Source organism: Podarcis tiliguerta, assembly GCF_965153285.1.
Source record: "Podarcis tiliguerta genome assembly, chromosome: 8".
NCBI lineage: Eukaryota > Metazoa > Chordata > Lepidosauria > Squamata > Lacertidae > Podarcis > Podarcis tiliguerta.
Window position 1 is genome coordinate 19040349 of NC_139541.1, and position 21994 is coordinate 19062342.

Genomic DNA, 21994 nt, shown 5'->3' on the forward strand with positions numbered 1-21994 from the left:
TTTCTGTGGATTAGCAATAAAAAGTAACCGGCAGGCTGAGGCTGCTGGTCAGAGTCAGAACTCAAAGACTCCGAATGTCCTCTGCTCAGCTGTCTCTCGATGTTGTTCTGTTTGCAACAAGCTTGTGCAACAGAACAGTCCTGAGCAATCAAAGGTCATTGCACTTTGCGCAATTTCAAGGTGAGCATCCAAGGTGCTTCCCTGGCAGCCCTGCCCTTCTGCGCTTGAGGGGAATAGTGGATGGAAGACAGGGAGGCAAGAGAGAGAAATAAAAGCACTCAGACTTTGGTGGGTTAGCAACCTCCAGAGTAACTTAGCAGGCATCTGCCATCAATCATTGGACTGATACATGCTTCCCCTTAAACATTTTGACATTCCACTCAGCATTGCACCACAAAACGTCCGAGGAAAATGTACACATTCAAAATGCAAGCTGGCCAAATTATTCCCCTGCTGGAAATGTAATTCGATTTCCAGAAGTGAAACTGAGGAAAACTACAGCAGCGCGAAAAAGAAAAAAAGGTCTGATAATGGTGAAAAAGAAGGAGGGGTGAAGATCTGCGTAGCCTCTGTGCAAATCATTTCCTGTTTCCGAGTCTGGCACTAGTGAAGAAGAGTTTCCTTTACACGGGGTAAACAATTAAAAATTGTATTTCTTTATTCTACAAATGTACAAGCAAAAACAAAAACAAAAATCCCATCCAGAGTAGAAGATTTAAATACAAACAAGAGAAAAGAAAAAAAGAATCATTTCCAAAACTGTACCATTCAAGTTCGTTGGGATTTTGTTTTCTTGTTTTGCCTTTTCTTTTCTTCTTTTTGCAAAAAAAGAGTCCTTGGCTATTCAGATTAATTCCAATCCTTGAAATGGAATCGCAGTGACTTTTTGTGCCAGATCCAGGAAGAACGTTTTTCACATATGCAGGTGACATCCTGCAAAAAACAAACACACACCCCTCCCCCCGAGAGGAGTGGATTTGCACGGTGAGCGCTTGTCGACACGCTTGCCAACTGCTTCAGCAGAAAAGCAAAGTGTTCGCTTCCCTTCTGGCTTCTCCCCGTCTCCTTCCTGCACTGCTCCGCCTTACGCTTTAGAACTTCAAACTGAAGCCTGGTCCCGCGGCTGATGCCCCTTGGTTTGTGGTCGTAAGATGGAAGCCGGTGTCCTTCAGGTCGTCGTCACCCTAGAATGACAAAACGGATATGCGAACTTAAGATGTTTCACTAGCCAACAGTCGGCTGCAGGTAAGGAGATTCTAAGAATGCCAGGCCTTCTGAATGGTGGGATATTTCAAGACAGACAAAAGGAAGGACTTCGTCACACAGTGCGTAGTGAGCTTATGGAACTCACTCCCACAAGATGTACCAATAGCTGCCAGTTTAAGATGAGCTGAGAAGGAAATGAGGCTTATGAGTCGAAGAGGGGAGCTCATGCAACAGCTAGCAAGCTGCGATGGTTATAGGCACACGCAGGTTTGCAACTGTGTACCAGTCTGTGGGAAAAGGGCAACTGTTCTCAGGCCCTGCTTGTGGACTTCCCACAGGCCATGGTGAGGAAGAAGATGATGGACTAGAGAGGCCTTTTGGTCTGATCCAAAAGGCTCTATCTCACATATAGTCTTTAAGCCTTCCACAAAGCAACAGTGCCACCTGCTGGCAGATAAGGCCTGCGCCGGTTGCAAACCTACCAAGCCAAATGCAGCCACTGTCTGAGACTGGGGGGGGGGGGGGGGCAAGATAGACTGAATAGTGCATGGGTAGGTAAACTAAGGCCTGGGAGTCAGATTCGGCCCAATCACCTTTTAAATGCGGGAATCAGCGTGTTTTTACCTGAGTAGAATGTGCCCTTTTATTTAAAATGCATCTCTGGGTTATTTGTGGGGTCTGCCTGGTGTTTTTACATGAGTAGAATGTGTCCTTTTATTTAAAATGCATCTCTGGGTTGGTTGTGGGGCCTGCCTGGTGTTTTTACATGAGTAGAATGTGTCCTTTCATTTAAAATGCATCTCTGGGTTATTTGTGGGGTCTGCCTGGTGTTTTTACACAAGTAGAATGTGTGCATTTATTTAAAATGCATCTCTGGGTTATTTGTGGGGCATGGGAATTCGTCCCCCCCCCCAATATAGTCCGACCCCCCCACAAGGTCTGAGGGACAGTGGACTGGTCCCCTGCTGAAAAAGTTTGCTGACCCCTGAGATAGTGGTTGCAATGTGAGCACTAGCAGTGGGCATAGCACTGAGTTTTTAACTGCTGCCAGCCATCTCTGAAGGAGAGATGAAGGAGGCGGCTTGCTATCTCTGATCCTTAGGACTGATTGAAACAGGGTTTTTTTCTATACGCCAAGAGGAGTGCTCTGTCACTGAGCTATGTAACAGGCCCTTCTTCCTGTTAACAGCGTTGCTGGAGAAGGGCGATAGCTCAGTCGCAGAGAATCTACCCTGTACGCAGAAGGTTCCTGGTTCAATCCCAGCTGGCATCTCCTAGTAGGGCAATGAATGCCCCATGCCTGAACCCTCTGAAAACTGCTGTCAGTGTAGACCAGTGTTTCTCGAACGTGGGTATCCAGCTGTTGTTGGGAGTACAAGTCCCATCATGCCTGGCCACTGGTCCTGCTGTAAGTCCAAATATCTGGAGGGCATCACATTGGGGCAAGGATGGTCTGCATAATTTGTAGAAAGAGGTTGCACATGGTGATTTTGAAAAGGGCGAAGTTGGTTCCAGGAAAGCTGTGTTCCACCTCTCCTTCCTGGCTTAGGAGCACCTGGTTCTGCTCTTGCTTGGAAGGACGCAAGACGAGCGTTCAAAACTGTTCTTCCCCCCTGGTACAGCCCAGAGAAGGAAGACTGTGACTTCCTCCTCTTTAAAAAGAAAAAGGAAACCAAGCACACCCAGAGCTTCTTCACCTGGTTACGTCATCTTGGTCAAAGAATGAGAACATAAAATTGACATAACGTACAGATAAAGGGGACGTGGGTGACTCTGTGGTTTAACCTAGGACTTGCCGATCAGAAGGTTGGCAGTTCAAATCCCCGCGACGGGGTGAGCTCCCGTTGCTCAGTCCCTGCTCCTGCCAACCTAGCAGTTCGAAAGCACGTCAAAGTGCAAGTAGATAAATAGGTACCGCTCTGGCAGGAAGGTAAATGGCGTTTCCGTGCACTGCTCTGGTTCGCCAGAAGCGGCTTAGTCATGCTGGCCACATGACCCGGAAGCTGTACGCCGGCTCCCTCAGCCAATAAAGCGAGATGAGCGCCACAACCCCAGAGACAGCCACGACTGGACCTAATGGTCAGGGGTCCCTTTACCTTTACCTTTACAAATAAAGGGGGAGTTATGTTGGAAGCATTATAGACTTAAAGTGTACCATCTTCCACCTTGGGATTTCCTTTTTGAAAATTTCAATAAGGTCCAGAAACCTGTTCTCTTTTAAAACACAGGCCTTTTTAGGATGGTGAATTTTTACACAGAGCTTCGCCGACTACAAGGAAACTTACCAGCTGACTGTATCCTAAGCCCCCCTCTGGCGGCCGTGGACTCGTCCCACGTTTCACTCGCTGCTGTTCACTTTTTGCTGGCCACGTCGGAAACATGGACGGCTCAATGGGCAGCGGCGTCTCCTGGAAATACTCGTGCTTCAAGCCGTCTTCAGCGGTGATCCTTCTGCCTGGGTAGTACGTCAGGAACCTGGAAAAGGGTTACCACAATGAGCTGATGGGAATGACGAAGAAAATGAATTTCAGAAGGAGAGGTGAGCCAGAGTGGGCAAGTATGAACTGCAGCCACCCTGCAATGCCAAGCTGCCTCTATTTTATCTGGAAGAGAGCTCACTGAAAGCCCTTTTAGAAACAAAACAAAGCAGGGGCCCAGGACTTCAAATTCTCATGTCTGACGATTTGCTCGCTGTGCTGGAAAAAAGTAGCAGGCAGCTTCGGGCAGAAAAACGCGGGTGAGCATGAAGTCGGATGCCGCCAAAGAAGATTTTTTTGCAAATTGTTCACTTAGCACAATTTCATACACCACTTCACTCCCCACCGGGAAGAATCGCTATGGCATGGCATCTGGGGTGTGTGTGTGTGTGTGTAGCAATCACAATGTGCCTCAAGGTCGGGTGGGTTAGGGTCAGAACCTTACCCAAGCGGCTCAATTTTCCCTGCAACGCTGGGTTGCATCTGCCTCTTGAATGTGGTGCTATTCATAGAGGATAAGGCTATTATCAGTGGCTACTAGCCATGATCACTGTGTTCTCTCTGTGCTGCCTATTTATTTATTCATTAACTAGCAGAAAGTACGCAGCATTGCTCAGGAATTCTAATAAACAAAGAAACCGCACTGAGATTCATTAACGGATATAATGCGATTTGCTGGTCTCCTGCCAAATTTGGTTACAACCAGTCAGGCCGCCATCTTGATTCAACATGGCACCCAATAGTATCCAAACATACATAGATCAAAACCCAGCCCTTCATCTCAGGGACCATTGTGCCAAAGCGGGTGGCGGCGTATCTACAGGTGTCTAAATCAGTGCCGTTTGAAAAGGTTCAGTCCACCATCTTGACTCAGAATGGTGTCCAACAGTATTAGAACAGAGATTGAAACCCACTCCTACATCTTGGGAACCATCACGCCAAAGTGGGTGGCCATAACTTCAGGAGTGTCTGAATGCAGAGAACCGACAGACAAACAACTTTCCAAATTATACAGTATATTTCACAGCATGATTGTAATACAGTGGTACCTCGGGTTAAGAACTTAATTCATTCCGGAGGTCCGTTCTTAACCTGAAGCACCACTTTAGCTAATGGGGCCTCCCGCTGCCGCCGCACGATTTCTGTTCTCACCCTGAATAAAAGTTCTTAACCCGAGGTACTATTTCTGGGTTAGTGGAGTCTGTAACCTGAAGCGTCTGTAACCCAAGGTACCACTGTAAAACCTCAAAGCAGTTTACTCTTGGAAGGAGCTGAATACCAGCTGCTGGGAATTACAAATGGGGAAAGTGGACCGGATGGGCCTGATCCAAAAGACCTCTTCTAATGTTCTAATTCATGGTTCTCTCCTTGGACAGCTTTAAAAGGGGATTTGATGGAGGACGGCTAGTCATGAAGGCTATGCTCTACCTCCTCCTGTGCTGGGCTGGCCACTATGAGAACAGGATGCTGGACTAGATGGGGCTTTGGTCCGATCCAGCAGGGCTCATCTTACGTTTTTGATATTCTTATGGACTTACTTATTCATGAGATCAAATCCCTGGTCTGAGAGGAGTGCCCCAAACCGCTTGCGGAGGTTGTTGTAAGGATATTCCGTGAACGTCATCTTCTTCACTGCCGGCAGCTCGTTATACCCAGGCCAGATTTTCTCACTGGGGGTTCCCAGATCCTTCCAGAAAGAAGAATTATGAAAAACCATGTAAGGAAGCTGGCTTAAAATGGCTCAACCCCCCTTCTCCCCTTGCCCCAGTCAGTATGATACTAGCGAGGATCGTCTGTGGACAAAAATAGTGGAGATCAAGATAATGGAATAAGGATCGTAGACAAAATGAGGACAAAAGTTTTGAAAAACCAGGAAGTATCATCCCATTTGGGCGATATATTGTTAGGAACTTTTGCGGCTTTTGGTATGCGTCTGTTGCTAGTGACTTGGCCTTCTGTTACTGAAAATCCAATCTGACCTCAGCCAGTCCCTACCTTAAAACATACAACCAGTCCAGAGGAAGGCATGGTCTGTCAGCTTCCTCCTCCTCCTCTTCTGAGTCAGTATGGCCTTTGTAGAACTCAGCAGGATGGAGGGTGAGGACAAAACTCGAGTGAGTTGTCATTGGCTCCAGCCCTACAATACTGTTAGGGCTCCTTGCCTTACACCCTAAAACTATCTACCATGGGGTACCAAAAGCCACTGCTCAGCTAGTAAAAAAATTAAGACTCACTGCATTTCTATGCAGGTTGGAGAAAGAAAAAGAGTTTCCTTCTTCTGCAATTAGTACATGAACAAAGGGGGAGGAGGGGGCCCACTAGAAGGGTTTGCTCGCCCACAAGGAATTTCTAGTTGCCTACAGCTCCCTAGTGTGTCACTAAATGGATGTCTGTGCCATCCAGACCATGTCAGGTGGAGAGCAAGACACTGATAGCCTGCCAAGCTAGTTGCTTAGCAACAAAGGAAGAACATTGGATCGAAAAGCAAGCATCTTATTTTTTGACCCACTGGGGGCCGGAATATCATCAAGTGAAAAACAGGGAATTAACAACATCTCTTTAGGGGATCTTTGCAGCAGAAAAGAGAAAGCTAGCACCTGTTTTGTTTTGTTTAGTTTGGCATTATGCAAATATATAATGAGTGGCAGTGTGTGTGTTTGTGTGAAGCTTTACCTTGAAAACTTTGTTAATTTGGTCAATATCCGACTTCCCTGGAAACAGCGGCTTCTGGGTTAACAGCTCTCCGAATATGCAACCCACGGACCACATGTCGACGGCTGTGGAATATTCCTGGAAGGCAGGAGAATAAGAAATTAAGTTAGTTCCTTAATTTTGTGGGCCGCCAAGCATGGCTGCCTTGGTCAAGGCAGATCAGTATGGTGTGGTAAGGAGGCATGCGAAGATTTCTGGAACAAGGAAGGGTTTTTTGTTTTTGTTTTGCAGCATGGGGAGCGAAGAGTCCACGGCAACAATTCCAAAACTGTGCTGCTGAGTGGATGAGGTTGAAAAGGTACTGTATTTTTCGCTCTATAGGACACACCCGACCATAGGATGCACCTTGTTTTAGAGGGGGAGAACAAGGAAAAAAAAAAATTCTCCCCCACTCTGTTCCATTTCTCCTCCCGCTTAGCTGAAGGGGCACTTACTCTTCAGTGAAGGCAACCAGAAGCCTCCGGAGCGCAGCGGGAGCTCCTAACCCCTCTCACTCTCCAGGCTTCAGCAAAAGCAACGTGAAGCCTCCAGAGAGCGGCGGGAGCTGCGCTTTGGAGGCTTCGCGTTGCTATCGCTGAAGCCAAGTAGCCTGCATTCGCTCCATAAGACGCACACACATTTCCCCTTAATTTTTGGAGGGGAAAATGTGTGTCTTATAGAGCAAAAAATACGGTAAGTCACGATGGCAGGTTATCATTTGGCACTTGAGTCTAGCAGCGTCCATTTTCTCCACTTATTCCCCCCCCCCCACCGCACCCCAATATATGGGTGGGTTCATCATCTTGAGGGAAGGGAGATGCAAACGTCCCAGATTTGTGCTTTGTTTTAAAATACAGGGAAAAGATGGCCAAGGGTGAATATTATAGACGTTTATAAAACTTTGAGGTCACTCAACTTAATAAGGAAAACCAGCCAAGCGAGTGCCGCTTGTCAGCTGCACGGTACATTCGGCCACAATAAATGTTAAAATGGGAATGATGAAAAATAGCTGCCTTTGGAAACTCCCAGGCAGGAAAGGCTATCAGTCACAAACCTTGGCTCCAAGTAGCAGCTCAGGCGCCCTGTACCACAATGTCACGACGACGGGGGTATACGGCTTCAGAGGCGATCCGTACTCTCGGGCCAGCCCAAAGTCTCCAACCTGGTGAGAAAGAAATGGAATAGTGTAAGAACTGCCTGGACAAATGGGACCACAAGCTAAATTCTATATATGGTTTTCGGCAGCAGTCAGCTTGATTCCCCTAGAAAGCCACGAACTTTTTGTATCACTGTCCTGGCTTCTGTTTGAGCAAGGCGCTCGTTTCTAAGCCTTTAAAGCCCTCAAACTGTCTGAGAAGAGGATCTCATAAAGATTGCCTCCCGGCAAGTCCACTCACTCTGTCTGGTAATAGAGAGGTGGGCTTTTACATTGGTGGAACCAGTATTGTGAAATACAGTGGTACCTCATGTTAAGTACTTAATTCGTTCCGGAGGTCCGTTCTTAACCTGAAACTGTTCTTAACCTGAAGCACCACTTTAGCTAATGGGGCCTCCCACTGCTGCCGCGCCACCAGAGCACGATTTCTGTTCTCATCCTGAAGCAAAGTTCTTAACCTGAGGTACTATTTCTGGGCTAGTGGAGTCTGTAACCTGAAGCGTCTGTAACTTGAAGCGTATGTAACCCGAGACACCACTGTACTCTTTCTGCTGAAATATCAGAGGCCCCTATTTTGCCAGCTCTTTGAAGGTGAGGGTTGTTCAAGTAGAGGCTGGACAACCTATTGCCAGGGATGCTGTAGTGGCAAGATACCTATTAGGAGCAGGGAGTGTGCTGGATAAACCTCTAAATACCCTATCAACTCTAAAATTCTGCAGTGTCACCAAATGAAGCCAGACCCCACTGGTAGTGGTTGGGTTCTCTCGCAGCTTTGGACAATCACCGTGAATGTTTTAAAGAAACGAAGGGCATACAGCTTAATAAATAAATGCAATAAATAGCGTATCATTTTACGTTGCATTTGGAAAAACAACAACAACCCCGGATGGGTCAAAATGTACTCTGCAGAGAGCCTGCCATGAACACATCTGACTGCTTGCAACAGCTTCGGAAAGTTGGCTCTTACTTTTAAGATGCCAGCGTGGCTCAATAGCAGGTTGGAGGTTTTCAAGTCTCGATGAAGAATCCAGTTATCGTGAAGATGCTTGACCCCTCGCAACAGTTGAATCATCAAGGTTTTCACTTCCCCTGAAATAAACAACAGCAGAGTTCCTAAAGAGGTGGTGAAAGAAGTCAAGACCCACCTGTGCCTTTGTCATCCTGGTAAGCTTAAGTTTATTTCAAGTCTGTTTAGAATTCGAGAAACGCCACAAACCTGGCAAGAATGGCTGTTTCATCGTTTCCATGAGGCTCTTGAGATCGTGCTCCACGTAATTCATTACAATATATATCTTGTCCATGTTGCTGCCGACGACAATTTCCTGGAAACAGAAATGAGACGCGCCAGTGATCCTAAAGGCCACAGATACCACTGGATGACTGCAGGGTTTAATTCATAATTTCCTTCCTTCATTCTTTGCACTTACTTACATCTCACTCAAGTGTATGGGATTCCTTGCAGACTATGACTACCAGCCAAGCCGAGACATAACCAGATACTTGGGAAGATCTGGGGTATCAGCACACAGATACAAATTAACATATGCTAACATGTAATATGTTAACAGGTGTGGACTCTTTTTAATCAAAATGTCACTGGAGGCCAGCCAACTAGTTTCCCATCCAAGCCACCCTGAATAAATTTGCTCCTCACCCCAGATCACTCCAAATTACCCCCAAATTTCCCAATGTATCCTGCGCCAAATAAACCCAGTTCCATTTCTCCCATTCAGTACCCTTTGAATGACCTCTAGATAAGGTCACTTTGAGATAAAATTTCTCCAAATCCCTTCCCTAGCCAGTAGCCTAGGATACACACTCCAATTTACTTATCTCCTGAATTCATTACCTACCCAGAAACACTTAGGAGAGGAAACGGACCATGCTTTAAATGCCCTAGCGATGCCTCTGCAGCCAAGTGCTTAAACACAAGGTTAGATAGAGAAAGGCTAGATAGAAATGTTTTTTTCTTTCTTTCTAGAACTTATCCAGTGAAGTTGAATGTTGGAAGATTCAGCACAGATAAAAGAAAGCACTTCTTCACACAGCGCCTAGTAAATACTATGGTATTCACTGCCGCATGAGGCAGGGCCACCACCTCGGATGGCTTTAAAATATTATTAGACACATGCATGGAGGAAAGGGCTAGAAACGGCTACTAGCCATATTGGCTTATGCTCTGCTTCCATGGCTGGAGGCAGTAATATTTCTGAATACCAGGTTCCTGGAAGCCACAGGAAGCGGGAAAGCGCTCACGTGCTCAGGCCCTGCTTTTCTTTCAGGTCTCAAAAACAAATCAGCCATGTATCCCAGCTATGTAGTGCTAAATTAAGAACATAAGAAGCACCTTGCTGGCTCACGCCAATGGGCCATCTATCCAGCCTCTGCTTGGAAGCTTCCCATTCCGGCATCTAGCTGGCTATTGTGAGAACAGGATGCTGTACTAGAGGTGCCAGTGGCCTGATCCACCACCCTCTTATGGTGTTTTCATAAAAGGCAATGTCCCCTTGCCTTGCGGGTGGAGGGGGAAAGAGGCTTAAGTGATACGGAGCTACATATATAGGCTTCCACGCAAGGATGGTATGTATGCTGCAGCTCTGTTGGAACAAGGGGGAAGCCACAGAATATAACCCTGCAGTGGCGTAGCGTGGGGGGTGCAGGGGGGGCCGGCCGCACCGGGCGCAACGTCTGGGGGTTAGGGTTAGGGGGCGCAAATCCACGGGTTAGGGGGCGCAAATTACTTGCCTTGCCCCGGGTGCTGACAACCCACGCTACGCCACTGTAACCCCGGACAATTACAAGGCGTCCAGTTAACACATCAACAAGCGATCAAGTGCTAGTGGCCTTACCCTGACAGTGACGATATTTGGGTGCTGGGCTTTCAAGATGGTGTTGATCTCCCTTAGAGAAGTAATGGGGAAACCTTCTTTCTCCTTCTCCATCTTCAGCCGCTTCAGCGCCACAATCTCATCTGGAAAGTATTTATTATTAGTAATATTATTATTACTATTAACTTACCTACTTATTTTGACCATTTATGTACCGCTTCGTTACTATAGTCTCTAAGCGGTGCCATTGCTGAAGAAACAACAAACCTGTTTTTTTGTCTTTTGCTCTGTACACCACTCCGTATGTTCCCTCCTCGATCCGGTTTAAGCACTGAAATTCCTCAACGCTACGACAGCCCTAGAGAGAGAATAAAAGTTGCATATGTACACAATTTCTCTTAAGTTTCAAATTACTCTGCTTCTAGAAGTCGGGTGGAGGGGCAAGGAATTACGCAGGGCCACAAGACAACCCCTCTTAGGTCCTGTGATTCCAATCCTATTTTTCACATTCGTAGGGACTAGAAACTTTAAAAAAGAAAGAAATGGGGTGTGGGGGGTGGAGAGAGCCAATTCAAGCTCTATTCAAACCACAGTGCAAGAGCCAGGGCCATTTATTATACAACTATCCTGAGTGGAGCTGTGCTCATCTCTGGTTTGAGCTGAAATCTGATTTTTTTTAAAAACCCAACTCCAAGGAAATAATATTTGATAGCAGGAGTATGCAGGAGCTTGAGAAAGACTCATAATTGAAACAAGTTAATTACATGTGATCCATAGTCGCAGGATGGGGTGAGTGGGTTTTTTTTGGTCATGTGGGATTTTGTCATTTTAATTTGTATTATTATAATATAGAAACTATATGGACATGTTTGGGTCTCTATATATTTGTGGTGTGGAGTATTGTTTTGAGGCTCTCGCAGACCCAGTTTGCATCCAATGCCAAGCCAAACCATGGTTTAGTGTGAATGAGAACGTATGCAGATAAACTTAGCAAAAAATGTGAGTGCTGTTCTCCTCCCCTCTGGTCCTGCTGCTGCTGCTGCACTACCCAGAGCGAAGCTATGGTTTTGCTTAGGGTCACATCTGAACCAGGCTTTCAGTGGTACCTCGGGTTACATACGCTTCAGGTTACAGACTCTGCTAACCCAGAAATAGTACCTCGGGTTAAGAACTTTGCTTCAGAATGAGAACAGAAACTGCTCCGGTGGCGCGGCGGCAGCAGGAGGCCCCATTGGCTAAAGTGGTGTCTCAGGTTAAGAACAGTTTAAGGTTAAGAACAGACCTCCAGAACAAATTAAGTACGTAACCAGAGGTACCACTGTACACTGCTTCTTTCCCAGACAAACCACATGCAGCAAACCAAGCACAAACCTTGCCTATGGCATGTCTGGGGCAAGAGAAACCATGAGCCCAGGTTTGGAAGTAATGTTAAGAAGAACCATGGCTTAGACCTGGGTAGCACACTGGTAGCAGGGCCTGGGAAGGAGCGGAATGGCTGCATTTTTCAATTCCAGCCAGTAGGCCAGACCCTTAGATCACCCAATCCCAGTGGGCCATTGTGACAGGTGGGTACATGGAGTCTCTGTTCATTCAGAGGTCAGCAAAAGACACCACTGGCTTGGCCTGGCCCCTCCCCAGGAAGGTCAGAGATCTATGGCGGCCCCCTAACCTGAAGGGCAGGTAGATACTTGGGCAACTCTTGCTTCAGCTCCACAGGTGATGACACAGGTGAGTCAGGAAGGTAATCGCCCTCCGTCATCGTGTTGGATTGCGGGGTCCCCTCGCCAGCGTCTTCTTCCTCTCCTTCGCTCCCCACGGAATCCCGGTCAAACCTTGACTCTGCAACTTCAAACGTAAGAATCAAATCGTGGCAGGAAGCGGATGTTGGGGGATCCTCTCCCCCTGAAGTTCAAAAGGAGGGTGCGAAGGAAACGTCCTGTCCTTGCCTCCAGCACTCGGAGACAAACTACCTCCGAGTGTGGAGCAGTGCTTCTCAATCTGTGGGTCCTGAGATGTTGTTGTACTACAACTTCCATCATTCCTAGCCAGCATGGCCAGTGGTCAGGGATGATGGGAGTTGTAGTCCAACAACATCTGGGGACCCACAGGTTGAGAACCACTCGTGTGGAGGCTTCATTTCAATATGATGGATTATTTCTGAGTTGTAGATTCACTGAAATCAATGAACCTACTGCAAGTAGAACAAACATTAGACACGGTTCCCATGGCTATTCGATAGACCTATCCTTCCTGAATCCACCTGTTAACCATGTCTTGCGGCAGCAAGGTCCACAAGTCAAATTATATACTGTGTAAAGCTTCTCCGCCTTTTTACCCTTCAAGAACCTGCACTCAAATCAGGCCAGGATCTATGTTCAGCGGCTGCCAAATATTTGTATCTGTCAGGGAGGAGGAAGCTCCAGTTCAGGAGCGCAGAACTGTTTTTTCAGCTTGAAGCCCGAGTTAAATAAAAAATGGGCAGAGCAACAGTTGTGACTCTTGCCTTTGTACAGTAGACTACACTGGAATCATAGAACTGTAGGGCTGCAAGGGAGCACAAGGCTCACCTAGTCCAAAACCTCTGGAATGCAAGAATCACAGATACATTCAAGTCATGCAAAAGCCAGAGATTTCTATACCCACGCAAGTAAGACACCTCACAGTACACATTCAAAAGCAAGTTAATTTAACAGGAAACTAAAATATTACCTTAAAGATTACAAAATGAAACACCAGAAAGGAGGCCAGCTGCAGAATGTACATTTAATGCAGCAAAGTTAATTTTAAAAAGGTGTTGCGTGGGGAAGGGTGCAACCTGGCAAGAGTCTCAAGGGACAGAGAGGACTGGGGGCCGCATTTGAGGTTCCCTATACTTGCTTTAGAATTGCAAACATGAGAACCAGCCTGGGGTGGGTGGGGGGAACCCTTAGTACGCAAACCGTATTTTTAGGAGGCAACTCCAAACCATCAGGGGATCACCAAGGTCATGCAACAAGCACAAGGAGAGAGAGAGATTACATAGAGCCACATTTCTCCATTTGTCTTCTTACCCACTGGGAGGTGGTCTCCGTTCTCCCGCTCTTCTTCTTCGCTCATTTCGTCTTCGCTCACCTCTTCTGCAAGGCAAAAAAAGGAGAAAGAATGAGACAGGCTAGGAAGAAAACTGAACTTGATTGCTTTCATACCTCTGCAGGCAGGGGATCATCTTGTTGGTCCTTTAATCACTGTACGGTGCTCTGTAATTTTTAGGCACTTTTAAGAGCTGGTGGCAGCATCAGCCTATAAAACCCTTAACAACTTTAGACCTGACTTATCTCAAGGACCATAGGGGACGCGGGTGGCGCTGCGGGTTAGACCACAGAGCTTAGGCCTTGCCCATCAGAAGGTCAGCAGTTCGAATCCCCGCGACGGGGTGAGCTCCCGTTGCTCGGTCCCAGCTCCTGCCAACCTAGCAGTTCGAAAGCACGTCAAAGTGCAAGTAGATAAATAGGTACCGCTCCGGTGGGAAGGTAAACAGCGTTTCCATGCGCTGCTCTGGTTCGCCAGAAGCGGCTTAGTCCTGCTGGCCACATGACCCGGAAGCTGTACGCCGGCTCCCTCGGCCAATAAAGAGAGATGAGCGCCGCAACCCCAGAGTCGGTCACGACTGGACCTAATGGTCAGGGGTCCCTCTACCTTTACCTATCTCAAGGACCATAGTCTTCCATAAGTTTCCTTTGAAGCTCAGCTCCAGATCCTGCAACCTCTAGAGCAGAGGCTGATGCCAAGTTCAATTAAGGACGTTTCTGCTGCGCCTCTTTATGGTTTCACACAGGGAACATTCCCAGCCCTGTCTGGGGACGCCAGGGATTGAACCTGGGGACTTACACATGCAGAGAAGATGCTCTGCCACTGAACTATGGCCTTCTTCTGGTTCCAATGGTTAAAAAGAAATCACACTACTAAAATGGGACCGTGGCTCAGTGATACAGCAGCGGTACAGCATGGAAAAGGTCCCAGATTCAAACAATGGCATCTTTAGGTAGGGCTGCAAAAGACTGGCTTCATGAGTGGGCAACGTTTTTAGACCCATGGGCACAACTGGGTCTTTGCGTCAGTGCTGTGGGTGCCACTGTTAGGCTTTTTATCAATCCGAGCTGCTCCAGCTGTACCAGTGGGTGGTAATATGATTGTATACAGCATGGGAGTGTCTGAGAGAGTGTGAGAAAGAAAGTCTGTATTATCTCTTCCTGAGTACTTTTGGAAGTTAGTTTCACTTCTGTCGCAGTTTCTGTACTGGTGTTCAGAGAGCACAGACGTACTGATGGAGTCTCTGTATGTAGACTGTAAATAAAGTAGTTTTAGAACTATGATTGAGTCTTTCTTCTGCTATGATATGCCAGAAGACTGGTGTGCTCTTTTTGGGAGAGGAGGGTCACCTATTACCGGTCTCTCTGGACTGAGGGAGATTTACAGCCAGGGAGAACCACCGGAGAGACTTGGGAAGTTGGCAGCCATTCCCGGGCGTCTTTCCAACAGCCACCCCCTCTGCTCAGCTCCCCCAACCCTGAGAGGCAGAAAGTGTGTAAAAGCGCACACACACTTCACTCTTCCAAAGAGACCACAGTAGAAACACGAATGCTGCTGTGTGTTTGTGTGTACGTGAGAGACACTTACCAGCTGACTGCTCTGTCACTTCTTCAGAGTTGCTTCCTGTCTCCTCCTCCTCCTCTTCCTCCTCCTCTTCCTCTTCTTCTGACTCTTCACTGCTGGACTCCTCCTCCTCTTCTTCCTCCTCCTCCTCCTCTTCCTCCTCCGAACCAGATCCAGATTCCCCTGAAGAAAGCAAACACAAAGATGAAAAAATGCAAAAAAAACCCAACCTCAACTCTCAAGCTAACTGCTATTGGCTCATTAAAGAACCCCTAAATTTCTTACACCCCAGTGGTTACCTGAGGATGTTTCTGCTGAGCTGGTTTTTCTTTCGCTGTCACTGATGTCCTGTAGATCAGAAAGGGGGTCTCTCTCTTCTGGCTTTTCTTCTTTCACTGTTTTTTATTTTTAATTTAAAAAATTGGGAACAGGGTTGAGAAATCCCAATTCTCAAAAGTACTAATGGATTCTACTTGTACAATATTGCAGGGCTTTTTCTGCCTTAAAAATCTAAAGCAGGGGTGAGGAACCCCATGACCATCCGAAAGCCGTTGGACTCCAATTCCCATCAGCCCCAGCAACAAACAAAGGGCCAACATCTCCCCTCCCTCTCCCTGGTCTGAAGAATGCAAGGAAAATGTCTGCCACCAAGTGGGCCAACCAAGTCAACATGCACTGAGTTGCCCTGGAAGGATGATCTATCTATCTATCCATCTATCTATCTACAGTGGTACCTCGGGTTACATACACTTCAGGTTACATACGCTTCAGGTTACAGACTCTGCTAACCCAGAAATATTACCTCGGGTTAAGAACTTTGCTTCAGGATGAGAACAGAAATCGTGCGGTGTCAGCACAGCGGCAGCAGGAGGCCCCATTAGCTAAGGTGGTGCTTCAGGTTAAGAACAGTTTCAGGTTAAGAATGGACCTCCGGAACGAATTAAGTACTTAACCCGAGGTACCTCTCTCTCTCTCTCTCTCTCTTTTTAATGCAGTATTTCAGTTTGTTAACTTTAAGCCACACGAAAACACTTGGAAATAATTTTAACATGGCATCCTTGTGTTTTGTTTACTAAACAAAAGCCAAGTAAACTGAATCACTGAGCTCAAATGATATACATGGAGAGGAAACTTTCCTACGGTCCCCAAATTGTAGAACTCCCTCCTCAGAGGTGTGTTTGGCCCCTTCAATATGCAGCTTCCGGAGGATGCTGAACACTCACCTCTTTACCCTGGCTTTTGACACCTGAGGTGCATGTTCTTAGGATCCACCTTATTTTTATGATTGCAAATTTGTTTTTTGAAAACAAAAACATTTTTAATGTTGTGCTTTAATTCTTGTAAGCCACCCTGGGACTTTAGGTTGAAAGGTGGATAATAACTAAGTAGAAATAATTTTAAAATGCCGTATACTTTCGGCTAGCTCGGTGGATTCCTCCCTGGCGCAAGGAAGACACATTTATGCCTTTAAAAGTTACCTGGCTTTCGGATTTCTCCTTGTTCAAGCTTTTCTCTCTGTTGTCGTAGCGGGCTGCGGCTCCAGATCCTTACTTTCTCGTTGTAGTCTTCTCTCACCGTCCTGTGGTGTGCTGAAACTGGTCAACACAAGAAAAAAAAATCTGTTGGTGAGTCCTGGACTGAAATCTCCGTTCTTACGCCATGGCAATTTGCTTCATGCAAACTTTGCAGCTCTAGCGAAATGAGAATTCCTTCCCTGCCTACCAGTACTACACTGGCACATTCGAATAAGGAGCAACGTTTAATTAAGGTTCAACCATCCTTAAGTTTGAAAACACACCTCAGTGATGGGCTATTAGGGTCAGACAGACTAAGACGCAGCTTTAAAATCAATCAGAAGACTCTTACGACGACTCCAATTAAACATAAAAAATAGGTACCCAGAATCAATTATTTATGATAGCAGGGAACAACTATTTCAGAAATCTATATACGACTTGATGTGGGGAGGGTGGATGCCAGGAAATAGCTAGACATGGAAGGTATCCAGAGTCTACACAAGGATGAGCTGTGGCTAAGTGGCAGAATATTTGCTTTGCACGCAGAAGGTCCCATGTTCAACCCTTGGCATCTCCAGGTAGAGATGGACAGAAATCCTGGTGCTGCTGCCAGTTAGGGTAGACAGTACTGAGGTAGATGAACCAAAGTTCTAACTCAGTGTAAGACAGCTACCTAGATAACCTCCTTGCTAACAAATCCGGGTGAAGCCAGAAGTCAAAATCAGACGGTGCGACCAAAGTTCAGGACTTCACCTGTTTTGAGTGCAGAAGGTGCCATGTTCAAACCCCACTATCTCCAGGTTAGGGGTGGGACAGAGGCCCTCTCTGAAATTCTGGAGAGCCACTGCCAGTCAGTGCAGACAATACTGAGCTAGATGGACTAATGATCTGAGTCAGTATAAGCCAGCTTCCTATGTGGAACTCGCAATATCATGTCGCAAATGTGGGATGGTGCTGTTCAGTATTTCAGCCACTCCATTTCATCTCACATTCCGTTTTCCACCCCCGGTCAGCCAGCATTCCATGCCCACCAAGAATGCTCAGTTCTCATTGTCCAAACTGCAGGCCCCCCCCCCATGAAACAGCTCTCCTAGGCCACCTGCGGCCCATGCTGCTTGCTCGTTCACCTGCCTGCTATTCTGTTGTCACGCTATTGACATAGCCTACTGGTTGCTATGATGACAGCGTGATGACAGACTTACGTTTTTATACATATAAGAAGATATATCCACTTGCAAACCTTGGGGTTCTCCCTAGCCTGCAGATGCCTCCCTCTCCTGCACCGACAGCACCATTTTTGCTACATAATCAGTGGCACTGACAACCTGTACTTTGGAAACAAGAGAGGATAGTGACTTCCTGGGGACCTATGAGGTCTCACAAATCACAGGTCTCTTACCCTTTGCCCGTTTCCCTCAAACTCAGTATTTCCAGAAGATTAAGAGGGTGGTGGTGGGACAAAGACTAGTATGTCACAGTTGGAAGGATAAACATTCACCATCCATTACTCAACAGTCTGGAGATCTTACTTACCTATCTTCATTTTAATGTATACAATCATCAATCCTGTCTGGATATCTGTTTCAACATCCAGACTCATTGCATTTATATATGTGGTTTTTTAAGTAAGATTGATGCATGATTGTTAATGTGATCTGACATTTATTTCCTTTTTCTTTCAGATATATTTGCAATAAAATATATACACAGACAGATAAGCGCATACACACGGCCCCGAGTTTCCCAGGATTCTAAGGAACAACAAAAAAACCCATGGTAGTTTTCAAATCCATGGTTAAAAGTAGTGGTACTGAAAGGTTCAGTGCCCAATCTTGAATCAAAATGGCCTCCATTTTGTGTAGCCACACACAGACAATAACCTGCTCCTTGATCTCAGGAACCATCATGCAAAAATTTGGCTATGATACCTTAAAAGTGATGCAAATGCACAGTGAACGAACAACCTCCCAAAAATATATAGCAGATATACAGATGTGTGGTGCTTTTTAATAATAATAAAAAAGATTAACTTTGAGTTGTTATTAGGTTGCTAAATATGAGTTCACACCATGTTAGGGTCCATTTAGACCCCAATACCTCTGTTTCCCCATGTGTCACACCCAAAATCACAGCAGAAGCTAGCACTGAGACACAGCAACAATACACCAGCTAACTTTAAGAGACTATGTGGAACAGGAAATGACACTGGGGGTGGGGTGGGATGGGAGAGTTTTACATATTTTGAATACCCATTTGGAAATTTAAATGTGGAGGATTTAAAAAAATGCAAATTATTGTGGAGGGTAGAGAAGGGAGGACTTAATGCAATCCAAACACTCTACAGTGGTACCTCGGGTTAGGTACTTAATTTGTTCCGGAGGTCCGTTCTTAACCTGAAACTGTTCTTAACCTGAAGCACCACTTTAGCTAATGGGGCCTCCTGCTGCCGCCACACCGCCGGAGCCCGATTTCTGTTCTTATCCTGAAGCAAAGTTCTTAACCTGAAGCACTATTTCTGGGCTAGCGGAGTCTGTAACCTGAAGCGTATGTAACCCGAGGTACCACTATATTCCAATTCCGCCCCACCCCAATTTTAGCTAATCACTCCCTGTCCCCAAGCTTTCTACAAAATACAGAGTACCCGGGGGGCTAACAAAAAAAGGTTAAGCATGCCCAGTAGTTTGAGCACCAGGAAAAGGAACCTCCACCACCGCAACCCTTCTGCTTATCGTAAGGCCACTGCATAACCAGCAAAGGAGCAGCCATGCTTGGGGGTTATTTTGCTCTCCTGCTTCCGATAACCACAGGAGCATCTACAGAGCACAGCGCTTCTGCATCCAACCACAGTGAAGCTGTTTTTGGCAATGCCTTGAGCTCCCATGTTCTGCCCAAACACTTCCAAGCCTATCTTGGCAGCAGTGAAGGCTATAAACTCTTTTTCTCTTTTAAAACGAGAAAGCGGAGATTCCTGGAAAGCGGCAATTCGGCAGCCAGAATCAAAGCCCATGCCCTTCTGTGCCCTGAGACAAAAACACAATGTTGAGCTACAGCACACGCTGTGCTTACAGACGGTCCCAGGTCCAACCCTGGTTTCTGCAGGCAAGGCTGGAAAAAACGACTTGCGTCTGAAACCCTGGAGACCCCTGCAAGTCAGTGCAGAAACCACTGAGTTAGATGCACTTAGTACAAGGAAGCTTACTATGCTCCTATTTAAATTGGCTCTTTATTCAGAAACATGAGGACTGGAACCCTGCTTTTATTTTTAGGGAAAGCGTAGCTCGGTGGCAGAGCAGTTTCAACACCCCAGCATCTCCAGGTAGGGCTGGGAGAGATTCATACCTGAAACCCTGGAGAGCTGCTGCCAGTCAGGGTAGACCAGGGTTTCCAAACTCAGGTCTCCAGCTGGTTTTGAACTACAATTCCCATCATTCCTGACCACTGGTCCTGCTGGGTAGAGAGGATGGGAGTTGAGGTCCAAAAACAGCTGGAGACCAAAGTTTGGGAAACAGTGGTGTAGATAATACTGAGCGAGCTGGACCGATGGTCTGACTCAAGAGAACACAGCTTCCTATGTTCCTAGGTCTTAGGAGAAGGGATGCTGTTCAGCGGCAGAGCATCCGTTTTGTATTAGAAGATCCCAGGTTTGATCCCCCATCGTGTCCAGGTGGAGTTTCCTGGAACCCCGGAGAGCTGGTGCCAATGGAAAGTCAATTAAGAGGCAGTACTGAGCTTGATGTCCTAAGAATCTGATGCGGCGTAAGACAGCCTCCTTTGCCCGACATCCAGGAGCACGTCTGTGTCAAAGGTTTTCAGGGCATAAACGTCATAGACGAAATAAACACACGATCCGTACCCGCAAGGAAATAAGGCTTCCCTCGCCCCGTTCCGCCCCCGCCTCTGAGCTACTTACTCTCTCGTCTGGCCTCCCGTTCTTTACGCCTCTCCTCCGCTCGCCTCTCCCGTTCCTTGATCTCCCGCTGCTCTTTCTGCTGCTCTCTCATTTTCCTCTCTCGCTCCCTCTTCCGCTCAAGCTGCTCCAGGCGGTCCCTACGAAGGGTTTCATCAGGCGCCCGTGTTATTTTATCGAATTGGTTTTTGTTTGTTTTAATTAACAATTTTGAATTATATGGTCTCTTTCGCTGCATTCCCTCTAGAAAGGTTAGCAATGTTTATTTTAAGAGCGTAGCTTCTGGCATCTGCGCAAAGGCCGAATCTCCCTTATCAAGAGAGGTTTTGCTTAGCCAAGTCAGCACCAACACAAATCAGGATGTTAAGATATTTATTGACTGCCCACCCACCTACCCTGCTGTGGACCCTCCTCAAATACGAAAGAGAGACCCCTCCTGGGAGGACAGTGACTACCAACATCGCCTCTGGCTCATGGTTCTGGCAACAGTACCATGGATGTAGTACAACTGCAGTGGGGAACCTTTCTCAGTCTGAGGGCCGATTTCCATTCTCGGCAACATTCTGGGGGCCACATGCCTGTGGTGGGTGGAGCCAGAGGCAAAAGCAGGCAGAGCAATAGGTGTGAATTTCCCCTTCCTTCAGCAAGTGAGTTTCTACATTACACTCTTTATCCCTGCGTTCCAGGAAAGCCAGAGGCATTATCAGAATTCAAGGGCACATTCTGGCCAGGCAAAAAAACCCAAACACTTAAGGAGAGGCGGTGGCCTGTGGAAGAGTCCCGAGGGGAAGATAAGAGAGGGCAGATGTTCTCCATCCCTGTAACACATAGCTGAATCCAGTATTAGCCCTACTCAGATGCACTGAAATTAAGTGGCCCAAGTCAGCCACGTGGACTGATTTCAATGGATCTGCTTGGAGCAGGGCAGACCCTGGATACAGCCCACAATTTCTTAACCATGCGCTTGATCTAGTGCCCAAATGTTCTCTCTTAAGGGGAAGGCATTGTAACATTGCTTTATGGGCTGGTAGGAGACTTGAGGCCTCCACGCTGGAGAATTTTGATGGGGAGGGATCACAGACCTTGGTGGCAGAGGACCTGCTTTAGATGCAGAAGGCCCCCAGTTCAATTCCAGGTATTCCCAGTTAAACAGTAGGTAGCAGCGGATGGGAAGGACCTCTCTTTGTCCAAGATCATGGAGAACATCTGCCAGTCGTAGCAGACCAGGAATGGGGAGGCGCTCTGTCTAGATGCTGCTGGACTCCAACTCACACCTTCCCTGTCCATTGGCCATGCTGGCAGGGGCTGATGGGAGTTGGAGTCCAACAGCAGCTGGACAGACAAAGGTTCCCCACCATCCAAGCGGGCAATATTAGGCAAGACAGACAAACAGTCTGAACAGGTGCTAAGACAGCTTTTGTGTTCCTATGTACTTATCTGGTGCCCACTGGGGTGAATCAGATATGCAGGATTAAGCTGTGTGAAATGCACGGTCCATTTCTTAAGTTGTAATATCCCTCATATTAAAGGTGGTTTTCTGAATGTTGGTTCAAATCACTACTGTACATTTCTCACCAAGC

General features: G+C 46.8%; 1 protein-coding gene across 6 annotated transcripts in view; it reads right to left on the reverse strand.

Annotated features, from left to right (window-relative positions):
- Window positions 1-635: 635 nt before the first annotated feature.
- Window positions 636-21994, reverse strand: part of LOC310683646 (cyclin-dependent kinase 11B) — a 32141-nt gene continuing 10782 nt past the window's right edge. For 2 of the 6 annotated variants that reach the window (XM_083453885.1, XM_083453880.1), the window contains 15 exons: window positions 20418-20554; window positions 16469-16585; window positions 15290-15385; window positions 15015-15173; window positions 13409-13474; window positions 12028-12203; window positions 10626-10716; window positions 10380-10501; window positions 8747-8852; window positions 8498-8619; window positions 7429-7536; window positions 6357-6473; window positions 5222-5370; window positions 3492-3681; window positions 636-1184 (listed from right to left, as the gene is read on the reverse strand). In XM_083453885.1, the coding sequence (XP_083310011.1) occupies window positions 1092-1184; window positions 3492-3681; window positions 5222-5370; window positions 6357-6473; window positions 7429-7536; window positions 8498-8619; window positions 8747-8852; window positions 10380-10501; window positions 10626-10716; window positions 12028-12203; window positions 13409-13474; window positions 15015-15173; window positions 15290-15385; window positions 16469-16585; window positions 20418-20508 (1803 nt within the window). In that variant the 5' untranslated portion in view covers window positions 20509-20554 and the 3' untranslated portion in view covers window positions 636-1091. The remainder of the gene's footprint in view (window positions 1185-3491; window positions 3682-5221; window positions 5371-6356; window positions 6474-7428; window positions 7537-8497; window positions 8620-8746; window positions 8853-10379; window positions 10502-10625; window positions 10717-12027; window positions 12204-13408; window positions 13475-15014; window positions 15174-15289; window positions 15386-16468; window positions 16586-20417; window positions 20555-21994) is intronic. The other 4 variants (XM_083453882.1, XM_083453884.1, XM_083453881.1 and 1 more) reach the window with 3 other exon arrangements.